The following is a 14,176-nucleotide window of genomic DNA, read 5'->3' as shown; positions in this document are numbered from 1 at the left end:
AAGTTGATGCAGATACCTCCATTGCAATGAAGAAGCAAAGATGTTGCTCGAAGAAAAGGGTGGTATACTGCTTATGTCACATATCGTCGGAAGGCAGTTGCAGGCACTATCTAGTGTGTTACCGTCAAATTTTGCGGCCGGTTAAGAAATTGAGGTGGCATTATGTACATATTTGGCAGTGCTGGTCGAAAAAAGTACATCTGTTGTCAAAGCAGAACTTTAAGTATGGAAAGCGGCTATGACTCTCATCTCCCTTACTCTAAAATCAGCTTTGAAATACTTAGATACTGACGGCTTGACTCTCATACACATTTAGATGGTATAGAAATTAATGCTAATGAAGTAGTGGATCTATTTAAAAAGAAAAACAAAACATTAATTCTGTAATGACTACCTATATATAATAGAACGTTATATTTTACCTAGCCTGTACTGTACCACCTCTCAAAAAATGTTTTTCCCAATTCCTTTCAGGAGCTTTTTTCCTGTACCGTTATGTACGAATTTTTTTCTTCTTCTTTACATCTTCAATGTTTTTTTTTTCGTATCAATATAAGGGCTATTCTATGCACTTTCAGTCGTTTTATTTCTTAAATCCCCCTTCCCCCCAAACTAAAACCTGGAATTTGGCTACGCCTGTGATGCACCTCCAGTACATTATATAAACTAAAGTATATAAAAGTATATAAAGTATATAAAGAGTATATAAACTAAAACTTTAAATTTTTGGGAATAAACAGTATGAGACGACTAGAAGTCTTTAAAACGTTATACTTTATACTTTTAAAGAGTTATAAAGGTCTCGTCAACAAGAACAGAAAGAGTGTTGAAAAGAATCGATAGAATGTTTACTATGCAGTGAAGATAACTAGCTATCTATAATAGGATATTGGTTCTATCTAGCAACATATTTTTCCTTGCACTTAGTGACGTTTTGATATTCATCCACCCTTTAACCACCAGTTCTTTTGTTATATAGTCCAATAAAATTAATCTGAGAATGAGAATTTGTTTAAAAAACCTTACAATCGTATCATGCTATATATTCATTGTATGGTGAGTTGCTAGCACAACCTCCTCAAGGTCCTGTATCCGTTGTGTATGATAAGATGAATTTGCGGGTTTTATCATCCACCATACTTGGAGAATAATATAACTCTAAAGTCTTAATTCATTTTTTGGTAGTGTTTCTTAGTATATCGATTCTCACAGATACGATAGGCTATCTAAGATCTGTCAAATGCTATTGTAAAAGTTAATGTTTTGTAAATTACGAGTATTTTTAAGAAAATAATGAAATACTAGTAGCGATTATTATTTTTAAATAACAATAAGACAATGCACAAGAAGTCGACATTGATGATAAATACAAAGCAATCAATAATAATACCTACCTGAAGAACTGTGTTCAAAAACTTCGTCTGCTTTTCTGGAGATGTGGGGTTATTAATAACAATCATTGCTTTATGTTTCCTTTCCAGATCAGCGTTCTTTCGCATGAGCGATTTTGCTTTTTTGTTGAGCAATTCTTGAGCTTCAGGATAGTGAGCTAGAGCCTCATTAAGATCAGCTTTACTCAATACAAATAGATTTGAGTATCCTTGAGACCTGTAACAATATAAAAATATTATGTAAATTATTAAAAGTCTTTTAAAATACCTTAATAACATAGATATTATTAAGATATTATAATTGACAACAATTTATTCATTGCACTAATTTTTCCTAGGGAATATTATCAATTTCAGGAAATGTTTGTTTTTAAGTTCTTTAAAATTTTTATATCCTCTTTTCGATCGACTCTCATCGGGAATACTCAGTAGTAATCACCTGGGCTTTAAATACTAAACAATTTTTTTGTACTAAACAGATGTAAAAAATATCTATTGCAACTTGTTAAAAACCGCAAATTTTGTGAAACGCTCAGTATGGTCATTTATTTTTCTTCTAAATATTTCTCACGGTATCATTCTATATGGCTAGGATTGGCAACACGGTAACCAAAACGTAAACAAATATTTTATTTGTCGTCTGCAATAAACTCAATTTCTGAGAGTTGTAACGGGAAATAAATTATTGAAAATATCCAGTGAACAATATAAGACATTAAGTGAAGGAGAGTGCTAAGAAAAAACTTTAAAATCGGTGAAATTACATCCGAAAACACCAAGGCCCTATAAAAAGTAAGATCGCTGTAATTGATAAGCCTAATTAACATCAAAGCATGGAAACGAAACTCTGACCTTTGAAATTGCGACGTTGCCGTTGTGAGTAGACTTTCGGGGTAGACACAGAAAAATAACAACGGTTAATAAACATAAAATAAATACGGTAAACGCTGTCTTCTCTGAACTGTTGAGGTGGAAGACAGTGTTTGGCGCCGGAAAATGGAAAAATATATGAAAAATTTAGACAGTGATGATACACTTTCAGAAGGAGGGGCAAAAAGGAAGGACAGATATAAAGACAGCGAGGAAGAAGATAACATTTTCAGAAAGAGCAAGAAGTTTTCGAGAACACCAACAAAAACTCCAGAGAAAAAAAATGAGGCAACAAAAATTGATCAATTACTAATAATGGTGAGCCACCTCACCGATGATATTAAGGAAATAAAAAGAAATCAACAAGAATGCAAGGAAACGATAGAAAAGCTCATAATGGAAAACAGAGAGCTGAGAAAAGAAAATTCAGAACTAAAACAAGAAAATATAGAGATCAAGGAGGAACTCAGAGAAATAACAAAAAACATGGAAGTTATGGAAAAACACCGACGAATAAATAACATAGTTATGTACGGCCTAAAGATAGACACATATGAGCAAGCAAGGTTAAAAGGAACAATCAATAATTTCATCAAACAACACATAGGAGTAGAGGTTAAAATAAGGAATGCTCACAAGTTAGGCGAAAAAACATGCCTAATTGAATTGGAAAACCAGGAAGAAAAAAGAAAAATAATGGAAAAAAAGCACAAGTTACAAGAAATTAAAGAGTACAAAATATATATCAACGAAGATGCAACCACAAAAGAACGAGAAATACAGAAAACAATTAGAAACATTGCTCAAGAAGAAAGAAATAAAGGAAATGAAGTCAAGATTGGAGTAAAAAAAATATGGGTGAATAACAGCGAATGGAAGTGGAATGACAAAGAAGGCGCAATATGTAAAAAAACATCAAAAAACTAGCAACTAAATGTACTACTGGAATAAAGTTGACGAAACAAGCACAGAACAAGGTTAGCGATAATACGAAAAAAGGAAAAAAGAGGAAAAAAATGATAACGGGACCAAAACACAAGAAAACATTACGAAAAGAACACTTACTTTTGGGAACATGGAATGTAAGAGGCACATATGGAGAAGGCAAACTTAAACACTTAGCGAGAGAAATCGAAAAGTTCCATTTTGGCATAGTAGCTTTACAGGAGACGAAACAACTGGGAAATGATATATTAGAAATAGAAGATACAATGTTTTTTAACAGCGGTGGAAAGAATCGAACGTTAGGCACAGGTTTTATGATAAGAAAAGAGCTAAAAGAAGCACTAGTAGAGTTTAAACCAGTATCAGACCGCATATGTGGTATCAGGTTCAAGGGAAAATACCAAAAAATCACCCTCATAAATATTCACGCGCCTTCAGAAGAAAAAGATAATGATGTCAAAGAATGTTTCTACAATGAATTAAACAGAACAATCGAAAATATACCCAGATATGATATGAAAATTATTCTAGGCGACGCAAATGCCAAAATAGGGAAGTAAGAAGTATTTAGACCGACAATAGGAAAATATAGTAAACACAATGAAACTAATGAGAACGGACAATTCCTGATAGATTTCGCAAGAGAAAAAAATATGATCATAATGAGCACATATTTCGAACGAAAAGAAATACACAAGGAAACTTGGATATCGCCAGATAGAAAGACTAAAAACCAAATAGACCACGTGCTCATCGAAAAAGAAGAACAGCAATGTATAAAGAAGATAAGAACATACAGAGGACCAGACGCCGACTCAGATCATTACATGGTGGGCATCAAAATTAAGCAACTGATACCAGAAAACAAAAACAAAATAAAAAAAAAGAAATGTATACATAACCCAATTCGATTAGCAACAAAGAAAGAGCAAGACATATACGAGGAAACAATGGAAAGAGAACTAAAAAAGATACAAATAGAAGAGCAAACTGAGAACAAATGGGAAAACATAAAGCAAATAATGAACAAAGCAGCAAAAGAATGTAACAAACAAGAGAATAAAAAGAGGAAAGACTGGTTCGACATAGAGTGCCAAAAAGAAATAGAAATAAGAAAATCATTAAGGATTGAAATGATCACGAAAGAAACAACAGAGACAAAGAATAGATATAGGGAGCAAAGACAAAAAGTAAAGAGAGTGCTGAGAGAAAAGAAGAGAAAACACATAGAAAATAAGCTAAAAGAAATAGAAGAGAATTACAGAAATAAAAAAATAAAAAACCTATATCAAGGTGCTAGAAATGAAAAAAAAGGTTTCCAACAAAAACCCATATTCGTCAAAAACAAAGCAGGAAATAATATAAGCGGGGAAACAGAAATTGCCGAAAGATGGAAAGAGTATTTTGATGAATTACTAAATGGCAATAATAAGTCAAACCAAAGAGAATACGTGGAAACAGAAGCAAGAATCGAACACTTAGAAGACATAGAAGATAATTCACCCAGCAAAGAACAAATCGAGGAAATCATAAAAAATCTGAAAAACAACAAATCCCCTGGAAGCGATAACATAACAGCAGAGATGATGAAATATGGTGGAAAACTGCTAAATAATTGGATATACAAGATCATAAAGGAGATATGGATAAAAGAACGAATACCCGAAGATTGGAAGGAAGCCATTATTTGCCCATTACACAAAAAAGGAGACAAAACAGAATGCAGTAATTACAGAGGAGTAGCGTTACTAAATACCGTATATAAAATCCTATCAAAATCCATAAAAGATAAGCTAGAAAAAGAAGTTGAAAATATAATAGGCGAATACCAATGCGGATTTAGACGAGGGAGAAGCACAACGGACCAAGTATTCATAATCAGAGAATTACAAGCAGAAAGCTATGAACACAACTTACCAACGATAGCGCTATTCATCGACTTCCAGCAAGCATACGATAGAATAAAAAGGAAGGAATTAAAAGAGACCCTTGAGGAACTGGGAGTTAGCAGAAAGTTGCGTAACATGATACATCTTACTTTAGAGAATACAGAAAACAGAGTCAAAGTAAACAATCATGTATCGGACAAATTTATAGTAAACGAAGGATTAAGGCAGGGCGATCCTTTGTCATCATTACTCTTCAATTTATGCCTAGAAAAAATAATGCGAGAAGCGAAAATCAATAGAGAAGGACTCCTATATCATAAAAGACACCAAGTTTTGGCATTTGCGGATGATATAGTGTTGCTGGCAAGAGGAAAAAAAGAGCTACAGGAGATAGTACAGAGAATAGTAAAAGCAGCAAAGAAAATGGGACTTTACATAAATGAAACTAAAACAAAATGTATGCAGTGGACAGATGATCAGTTCAGGGATGGACAAAAGTTTAAAGTAGAAGTAGAAGAAAGATTATCATACGAATTCGAAATGGTAGAAAGATTTACATACCTAGGTACAATAATATCACGCAAACCTAACATTAAAGAAGAAATACAAGCTAGAATAATGGCAGGCAATAGAAGTGTACATACTCTTAGTGGAATGTTGAAAAGCAAGTTTTTATCAAGAAAGGCAAAAATACAGTTATACAAAACAACTATACAACCAATAGTAACGTACTGCAGTGAGACATGGACAATGACAAAAAATGAACAAAATTTACTGGAGATATGGGAAAGGAAAATCCTGAGGAAGATATATGGAGGAATAATAAGGGACGGTTTATGGATAAGAAGATCAAATGATGAGTTAAAGAAATTATATAATCAACCTAACATAATAGGAGTCATAAAGGCACAGAGACTAAGATGGCGAGGTCACCTAGAAAGGATGCCGAACACGAGGACTTCAAAAAGGGTAATGAACTACACTATAACTTTAAAAAAGAGAAAAGGAAGGCCAAAAAATAGATGGAATCAGGAGGTAGAAAAAGATATGGAAGAAATTGGACTACAAGGCCAGAAAAGAAAAATGAATAACAAGAAGGAATGGAGAAAAATCACATATCGAGCCAGAGAAGATCTCAGTACATAAAGAAAAGCGAAAATGAAGAAAGAACAAACTTTTTAAGCCATGGGCCTCTAAGGCCTTTAGTGCTATTGTATATATATATCATTCTATAACCGATTTGCAAATTTTTTCAGTAATAAAAAATCCCTTTAAATAATTATTTTTGGCCATTCTTGATAATCCCTTTTAAATACGCCACAAAAATAGTACCGCTATATTCCGACAAAATATCGTTATTGGCCACCAAGGATCAAAAACTCAAAACGGTACAATACTCTATCGAAGTAGTTGTTATGACAGTATAAATATGCAAAATACAAACTCTTCTGTAAAACATACATTATTTTCTGTTCAGCAGTAAGACGTAACACACCACTTCTATTCTCTTCTTTATTTTTGTACTTCTCGTATTTTATTTTTGCATTTTTTCGTTGTATAGACTTTGATAGGCCCCTTATCTCAATTTGAATCGAGGCTCTCGATCATAATTTGGAGTAAGGTTCCAAGTTTGCAACCAAATACTCATAATTACGACTACAATATTTTTCACCTCCTGCACAACAACTTTAGAGAATTCTAAGTGTCGAAGTTCTGATCTAATTGTAATCTGATTAACCGATTGCCCAATCTATTATGAATAAAATAATTCATTTATATATTCTAAGCCAGCTCAAACCAGATGTTTAATTCATTTTAAGAATATCTGATTACCGAGATTAGATCTAAGAGAGTGGATTTAATTACGGCATAGCACTTAATATTTAAAATCTTTTTAACACTTAAATAATATATATTTGATTATTTAATGTTATTGACATTTTTTTGTGCAGTCTCTATTTTAATCATGATTAAAGGCGAAATAGATTAACTAATTTTACTATTTTTTTATTATGTGTATTTCGATATACAGTTAATCCATTCTAAAGAGGACTTAAATTTATATAAGACCTTTTGAAGTTTGTAATGTACATACTTGAATTTATATATGATATTTACTATTCTAAATATACTTTTTTATACATAGAAATTTAAAATTTGATATTTTAATGATATTTGTGGTTTGCTTACACCTGTGTAAGATTTATTTAAACTCGCCTATATATTGCTATTTTCATTTCGTTTTGACATTTATATCGGTAATTTATTTTGTCTTTTTTTATATCATTATCATCCCATTTTTGTTTTTCGGCATTCAAATATCGAAAAACAGTGGCGCCAATTTTTTGTGAAGTATTGTTCTTTTCCCTTTTCTTTTTTGTGGTTTTGTGTATGTCTTTCGCTTTTTTCTCATTTACCTAAACGAACCCTTCCATCATCTACAACGACTGAGCAATGGTGACTTCGAGTCACATAATGTATTAGGGTTGAAACCTCCTTGTTAAGTTTAGTTCACTGTTTAGCATACTATTACAAAAAATATGCATAAAACAGAGAGCGAAAATTTTCAGAACCATTATATAAATTAAATCAGTCTTTTCTTAAATAAAAACTAAATTGGCTTTTAGTAAATCTCGTTTAACAAAATATAAATAAACTGGTTGAAAAAGTAATAAAAACATTACCTTACATCTGCGGTTCTTCTATTCATTCCTGGTATTCCCAAGAGACTTATTTCTCCAAAAACAGATCCCTCTGATAATGTGGCAAGGACTTCGTTTTCATTTGGGCCTATTACCTAAATATTAAAAAATAAAATAAAAAATATCCCAAAGAACATAAATCAAAATTCTATCTATGTATATACCCATGGAAGTGATAACTACATAAGTGCTGTTAATTCAGCTTTGTTATATTACAACATCGGTGTACCAAGCTTGACGTTTTAAGGATATAATCCCACACAAACTTTTATCATACGGATAATTTTACACTTTTTAAAATGTATTGAAAAATAAGTTTCAAAAATATGAAATTAAATCATGATTTAACCTAGTGACGACTGTGTTACTTCTGTATTCGAGAAAATCTTATTTGTAACCATTGTACTCGTAGAATATTAAATTCTACTACTGATGGTGATCCAATGAAGTTCAAGAAAAAATAAGAAAAAAGAGAAAATTATATAAACAGTGGAAAGAATAAAGCGATATGATCAACTTGATAACAGGGAAGGAGAAGCAAATATATATAAAATAGTCAAATATAGAGCAATGAAAGCAAAATATTTTAATCAGATTAGATGTATTTAAGATAAAAATAGTAAAATACTAATTCACGAAAAGGATGTTAAAAATACATATAAAAGGTAACTTGACAGGTTATTAAATGAAGAATTTGACAGACAACGAGCTGAGTTAACAGAGACAGTAACAGCAATGATCACCAAAATAACAAACAAAGAAGTGGTTCAAGTAGTTCAAAATATAAAGAAAGAAAAAGCAGTTGGACCAGATGATATTTTTGGGGAAGTATGGAAAACATTAGGAGAGAGAGGGACAAGTTCTTTAACAGGTCTATTTAATATAATTATGAAAGTTGGACAAATGCTAGAGAAATGGAGACGTTGTATATTAGTACCTGTTTTCAAAAACAGGGATATGTACAACAATGTATAAACTACAGGGCCATAAAACTACTTAGTCACGCCACGGAAATATGGGAGAGAGTAATTGAAAGACGGATAAGTGAAGAAACCAAAATATCCGATAATTAGTTTGGCTTTACACAAGGCAGATCAACAACAGATGTTATTTTTATTATAAGGTAGTTGACGAAAAAATACAGGAATAAAAAAAGAAACGCTCATATGGTACTCATTGATATTGAGAAAGCATATGATAGAGTTCCTCGAGAGATTCTGTGGTGGGCACTCAATAAGAAAGATTCAATTAGAATCAGACTCAATAAGAAAGGAGTCCCCGGGGGATATGTAAAGGTTGTGAGAGACATGAGAGAGGAAGTAACAACTACTAGTGTTAGGCCAGGTGTGAAAGAGACTAATAAATTTCATGTGAAAGTAGGATTGCAACTAGGCTCGGTGCTTAGTCCTTATTTATTCTCATTAGTTCTGGATCAAATAACAGCGAAACTACAGGGTAACATTCTGTGGTGCTTAATGTATGGTGATGATGTAGTGTTAGTAGGAAATAGTGAAAGCGAGTTAGAACAAAAACTGGAACAGTGGAGACAAGCGCTTGAGGAAAAGGTTTAAAACTTAGTAGGACAAAAAACAGAGTATTTGAATTGTTCATTTAAAGAACAATTTGAAGTTAGTACGCATATAATGATATCTTTGGATAGTAAAATGATTGTGAAAAGTAATAGTTTTAAGTACCTAGGGTCGGAATTACAGAGTTTAAGTAAAATAGATGGAGATAGGAAGCAAGTGGTGTGTTCTGTGGCAGAAAAATTTCAATGAAGCTAAAGAGAATTGTATTCAGCTCTAATTCTAACAGCCATAAGATCAGCTGTGATGTACGAAGCTGAATGTTGGGCAGTTAAAGCGAAAGAGGAACAACAAGTCTATGTGGTGAAATGAGAATGCTTAGATGAATGAGTGGAGTGACAAAAAAGGATAAATTTTGGAATGAGTATATTAAGGGAAGTCTAGGGGTAGCATCGATTTTTGCCAAGATGAGAGAGCATAGGTTAAGATGGTTTGGTCATGTTCAAAGTCGAGACGTAAATCAAGGACCTACTCAAAAGTGTAGGAGAGGAAGACCAAAAAAGACCTTAAGAAGACGCTTAGGCAGGATATGTCGGTAAAGGGTATTGATATTGATATGACCCAAGATAAAAACTTAAGGAGAAATGTAATTAGGGAAGACGACTTCCGAATAGAGATAAAGGCAAAGAAAATAATGATAAATAAATAAAAAAAATTTCTAGTCCTATTCATTTAAAAAAAATCTTGAACAACCAATATTCATGCGGGGGTTAGTAAACAATTTTGTATTTTTATACCTGAACTTTTCCTGATTGCACTATATACATTTCCTTCCCAACATCTCCTTTTTTGCAAATTATATCTGACGGCAAGTATAGTACAGACTTCAATTGCAGCACCAGTTCTCTAAGAAGTGCTTCGTCGCAGTCCGCAAACAATTTGACTTTGCTCAGAGTTTGGATATGGACGTTTATAGCTATGTCCGTTTTCATCTTGTGGGGTAGACAATCCATTATAGTGTTTTCATCTAAAAAAAATTTGACCTAGACTTCAATCAAATATTTATTATTATACGAAATTATAAAAAAAAACGTCTGCTAAAGGGGAACAGCCTATACATTGCCAGAATGATTTCCAACCTCCGATAGGAGCGGAACTTGAAAAAGAAGAAAGGGGAACAGCCTAGAGAATTTTATTAAATTACTATTATAAGTATTTCTTAGTAATTCAAACTTACCTAAAGTTCTTTGTGTTTCCCAGGTATAATTAAACCACAATTGGACTCTTCGCTGCATATCCTGAGGTAAATTTAATCTACGCATGTACTCCAAAGTCTCATTTACCAACTTTCGGTATTCAGTTTTGGATCTGGTAGCTGTAGATATAATATCTCGAATTTGACCTATTAAAAGAGCGAATACGAAAACTCCCATCAGCCATGAGAAGGTCATGAACATATATTCTATTTCTTGTGTTGGTTTGGGATTTTTTCCTAAAAATTTAAGAAATTAAATAATCAATTATGTTTATAATTAATTCTTGTGAATTCTTGTGACTCTACTTTGCTAAAACGTTAAGTCGAGCTGTAATGACGAGTAAATATTGACATCTCGATGTTCTCAATTTAATCTCTAATTTTTATCGATTTGGTAATTTAAATTTGCCAAAAAATTTTTCATTTATGTGCTCCTTCTAAGGTCTATTTTTCTGATCTCATGTAATCTCTAACCCAGTATTAATATTATTATGTATTCCTTTATTTTTCCGGTTCTATTGGGAAGTGTATGTATTTTTATTCATTTGCATTTGTTTTCACATGACAAGAAAATAATTAAAAACGCAAAAACTACATTTACCAAGATAAAATATGGAAGGATATTATGAGTAGAAAACGGTAAGTCGTTTTCGGGATTATAGGTCCTGGTCTGTAATAATAAAAGTGAGCTTACAAATTTATTAAATTTAACAATACCACGCTACCAATAAAATCTTCCTATACAAATATAACATCAATCTTTTGTTGACATAAATCGAGAGTTTCATTACGATACAACAGGTCGTGTAGATACAGTAAATTTTTAATTAGCAAGTAGGTCGAAAAATGGATCTTAGCCGACATGTTCGGGCAACATTTTTTTACAATTTTCGGAGATGATTATTACAACAGCAATGTATCGCTAAAATGGTTTCTACGTTTGGGAATGAAGCATTTACAGTGAGATTTTTATCCCACTTGCATTGTGTATTTAAATTTAGGCGGTCGTACTCGTGTCATATATATATATATATATATATATATATATATATATATATATATATATATATATATATATATATATATATATATATATATATATATTAACGTGATTATTTCGACCAAAAAACAATTTATAAATATGTTGGAAATATCGGGTATGTGGTCCGTGTGCTAGTACCGTGTCTAATATGTGAAAAAAGCTACATTGGCCATACATCGCAGTGGCTAAAACAACGTATCACACAGCATAAAAGTGATTGCCGCTTAGGAAAAAATTCTTGCGCAGTTGTCGAGCACTACAAAAACACCGGTCATCTGTTAGACTACAACAATACTCGTATTTTGGCACAGACTGAAAATTACAAAAGTAGGTTATTTTTGGAGATGTACCACATTAACAAAAATAAACAAACTTTAAATTATAAAACAGATGAAGCCATCAAATAAATGGCGAAATATTGAGCTTTAAAAAAAACAAAGATTTTTTATTTAATATAGACCACATACCCGATATTTCCAACATATATATATATATATATATATATATATATATATATATATATATATATATATATATATACATATATACATATTTAGGGATTCTACATCATTCACTGCCTTCCCTCGCTCAACCGTTTCCATCTCTCTCTGTTGTTCCATTCTCCATCGTTGTTTAGTCCTCTCTTACTCATGGCGTCGTCTACTTCGTTCCTCCAGGATTTTCGGAGTCGTCCTCTTTTCCTCCTTCCTATGGGGCTTCATTCGGTTATCTTTATCCATCTGCTATCGCTAGTTCTTCTTACATGTCCATACCACTTTAGTCTTTTTTGTTCTATACAGTGCTAGTAGAAAAGTAGCGAAGTAGAAAAAAGAATAGATGCCTTTGAGATGTATATATACAGACGAATGTTGAGGATTCCATGGGTACAAAGAGTTACTAATGTTGAGGTACTTCGTCGCATGTGTAAACAAAAAGAATTACTAAGAATAATCAAAGAGAGGAAAATGCAATACTTGGGTCATGTGCTGAGAGGCGAAAGATATGAATTACTTCAAGTTATACTGGAAGGAAAAGTACAGGGCAAAAGATCAGTAGGAAGACGCCAGAACTCGTGGCTGAAAGACCTGAAGAGATGGTTCGACCGCTCATCCGCAGAGATCTTTCGCGCAGCAGTTTCCAAAACTACAATTGCCATTTGGATCGCCAACCTTCGAAAGGAGACGGCGCAATGAGAAGAAGACAGTGCTAGTCAAAAGTCCGTTCCCCCCTCGTATATTTTGAACGGTTTTACTTATAATAGTGAAATTTGGAGGGAGGTAATAAATAGACGTAAGCTTCTTAAATAGTCATAACAAGTGACGTAATAGTGACAGATGACGTTATAGCGCCACTGTGACAGATAATTTTAAATAGCACCTTATGGCAAGTGATACTTCGTTTGAAAGGTATTGAAAATACCTATTCAACCATACTAATTTTATTTAAGTTTAAGCTCATTTCATAAATTAAATAAATACTAAAATTGTAGTTTCGCATTTAATTAATAAATATTAAAACCCCCACCACTGGTTACTTGTCAAAAAGTTGACATTTTTCAATTCTCCAATTATTTGTACGTCAACATTAACTTTTTTGACAATTAACTAGAGGCGAACGTTAGAATATTTATTAATTAAATGCGAAACTACAATTATTTTAATATACCTATTCAATCATTCTAATTTTGTTTGGATTTAAGATTATTTTGACGAATAAATAAAGAAAATAAACATTAAAATTCTTGTTTGACATTTAATTAATAAAAATTCTAACGTCCGCCTTTGGTTATTTGTCAAAAAATTTGACGTTTGTCAATTCTCTAGTTGTTTTTAGTTTGCAAAAGCGTTTATAGCTCAATATTTAGTTTCTGCTTCTACTTAGTCTAGTCAATTCTCTAGTTACTTTTAGTTTGCAAACACGTTTATACCTGAATAATTAGTTTCTGTTTCTGCCTAGTTTAGTCAATTTAAGTTTAGTCAAGTTGTTTTTAGTTAGTTGTTCTTAGTTAATATTTAGTTTAAATATTGTTTGACGAGACGTTTAAATTTTTACAAAGGCAGAATGGTACGTACTGTAGCCGACAAAGTAGCAGCTGTGTTAATAATTGGTGAATGTGGAAATAATTTCCATGCAGTGGTACGTCTTTTTAATGAGAGGTGCGCCCATCGCCCTATAGTTTATCCCAAACCCTTCTTTCAGTGCGTCACAGTTTATCGAATTCTCTGTAACGCATTAAGCTAGAAGTGACAGAAAAAACCGTGAGTCTGTGATTATTATACATAGAACTTAGAAAATTATATATCGTTCACAGGTGTTTGCATATTAAAGCGAATTCTGCTTACGGATATATAATTGGTCGGAGTTTAGAATACGCTAAATAGATATCCAATCAATGATGCGCATAAATATAATTTGACGCAGATGGTCTCGATAGTGACAGTACTTAGACAATGTCAACTGATAAAATGATAATTGTCATTCCAGGATAGTATTTTCAGACATTTTACAGTGAAAATTTAATTTTGTATTTATTGTCATAAAAATATTTTAAATATG

General features: G+C 32.3%; 1 protein-coding gene across 2 annotated transcripts in view; it reads right to left on the bottom strand.

Moving 5' to 3' along the window:
• CngB (Cyclic nucleotide-gated ion channel subunit B) overlaps positions 1-14,176 on the bottom strand; it is a 50,770-nt gene that overhangs the window by 3,636 nt on the left and 32,958 nt on the right. For both annotated transcript variants that reach the window (XM_072526137.1, XM_072526138.1), the window contains 4 exons: positions 10,561-10,815; positions 10,121-10,350; positions 7,780-7,892; positions 1,395-1,608 (listed from right to left, as the gene is read on the bottom strand). In XM_072526137.1, the coding sequence (XP_072382238.1) occupies positions 1,395-1,608; positions 7,780-7,892; positions 10,121-10,350; positions 10,561-10,815 (812 nt within the window). The remainder of the gene's footprint in view (positions 1-1,394; positions 1,609-7,779; positions 7,893-10,120; positions 10,351-10,560; positions 10,816-14,176) is intronic.

This window comes from Diabrotica undecimpunctata, chromosome 3, assembly GCF_040954645.1.
Source record: "Diabrotica undecimpunctata isolate CICGRU chromosome 3, icDiaUnde3, whole genome shotgun sequence".
NCBI classification, from domain to species: Eukaryota; Metazoa; Arthropoda; class Insecta; order Coleoptera; family Chrysomelidae; genus Diabrotica; species Diabrotica undecimpunctata.
Note: the sequence above shows the minus strand (reverse complement) of the source record. Positions and strands in the feature narration are given on the sequence as shown.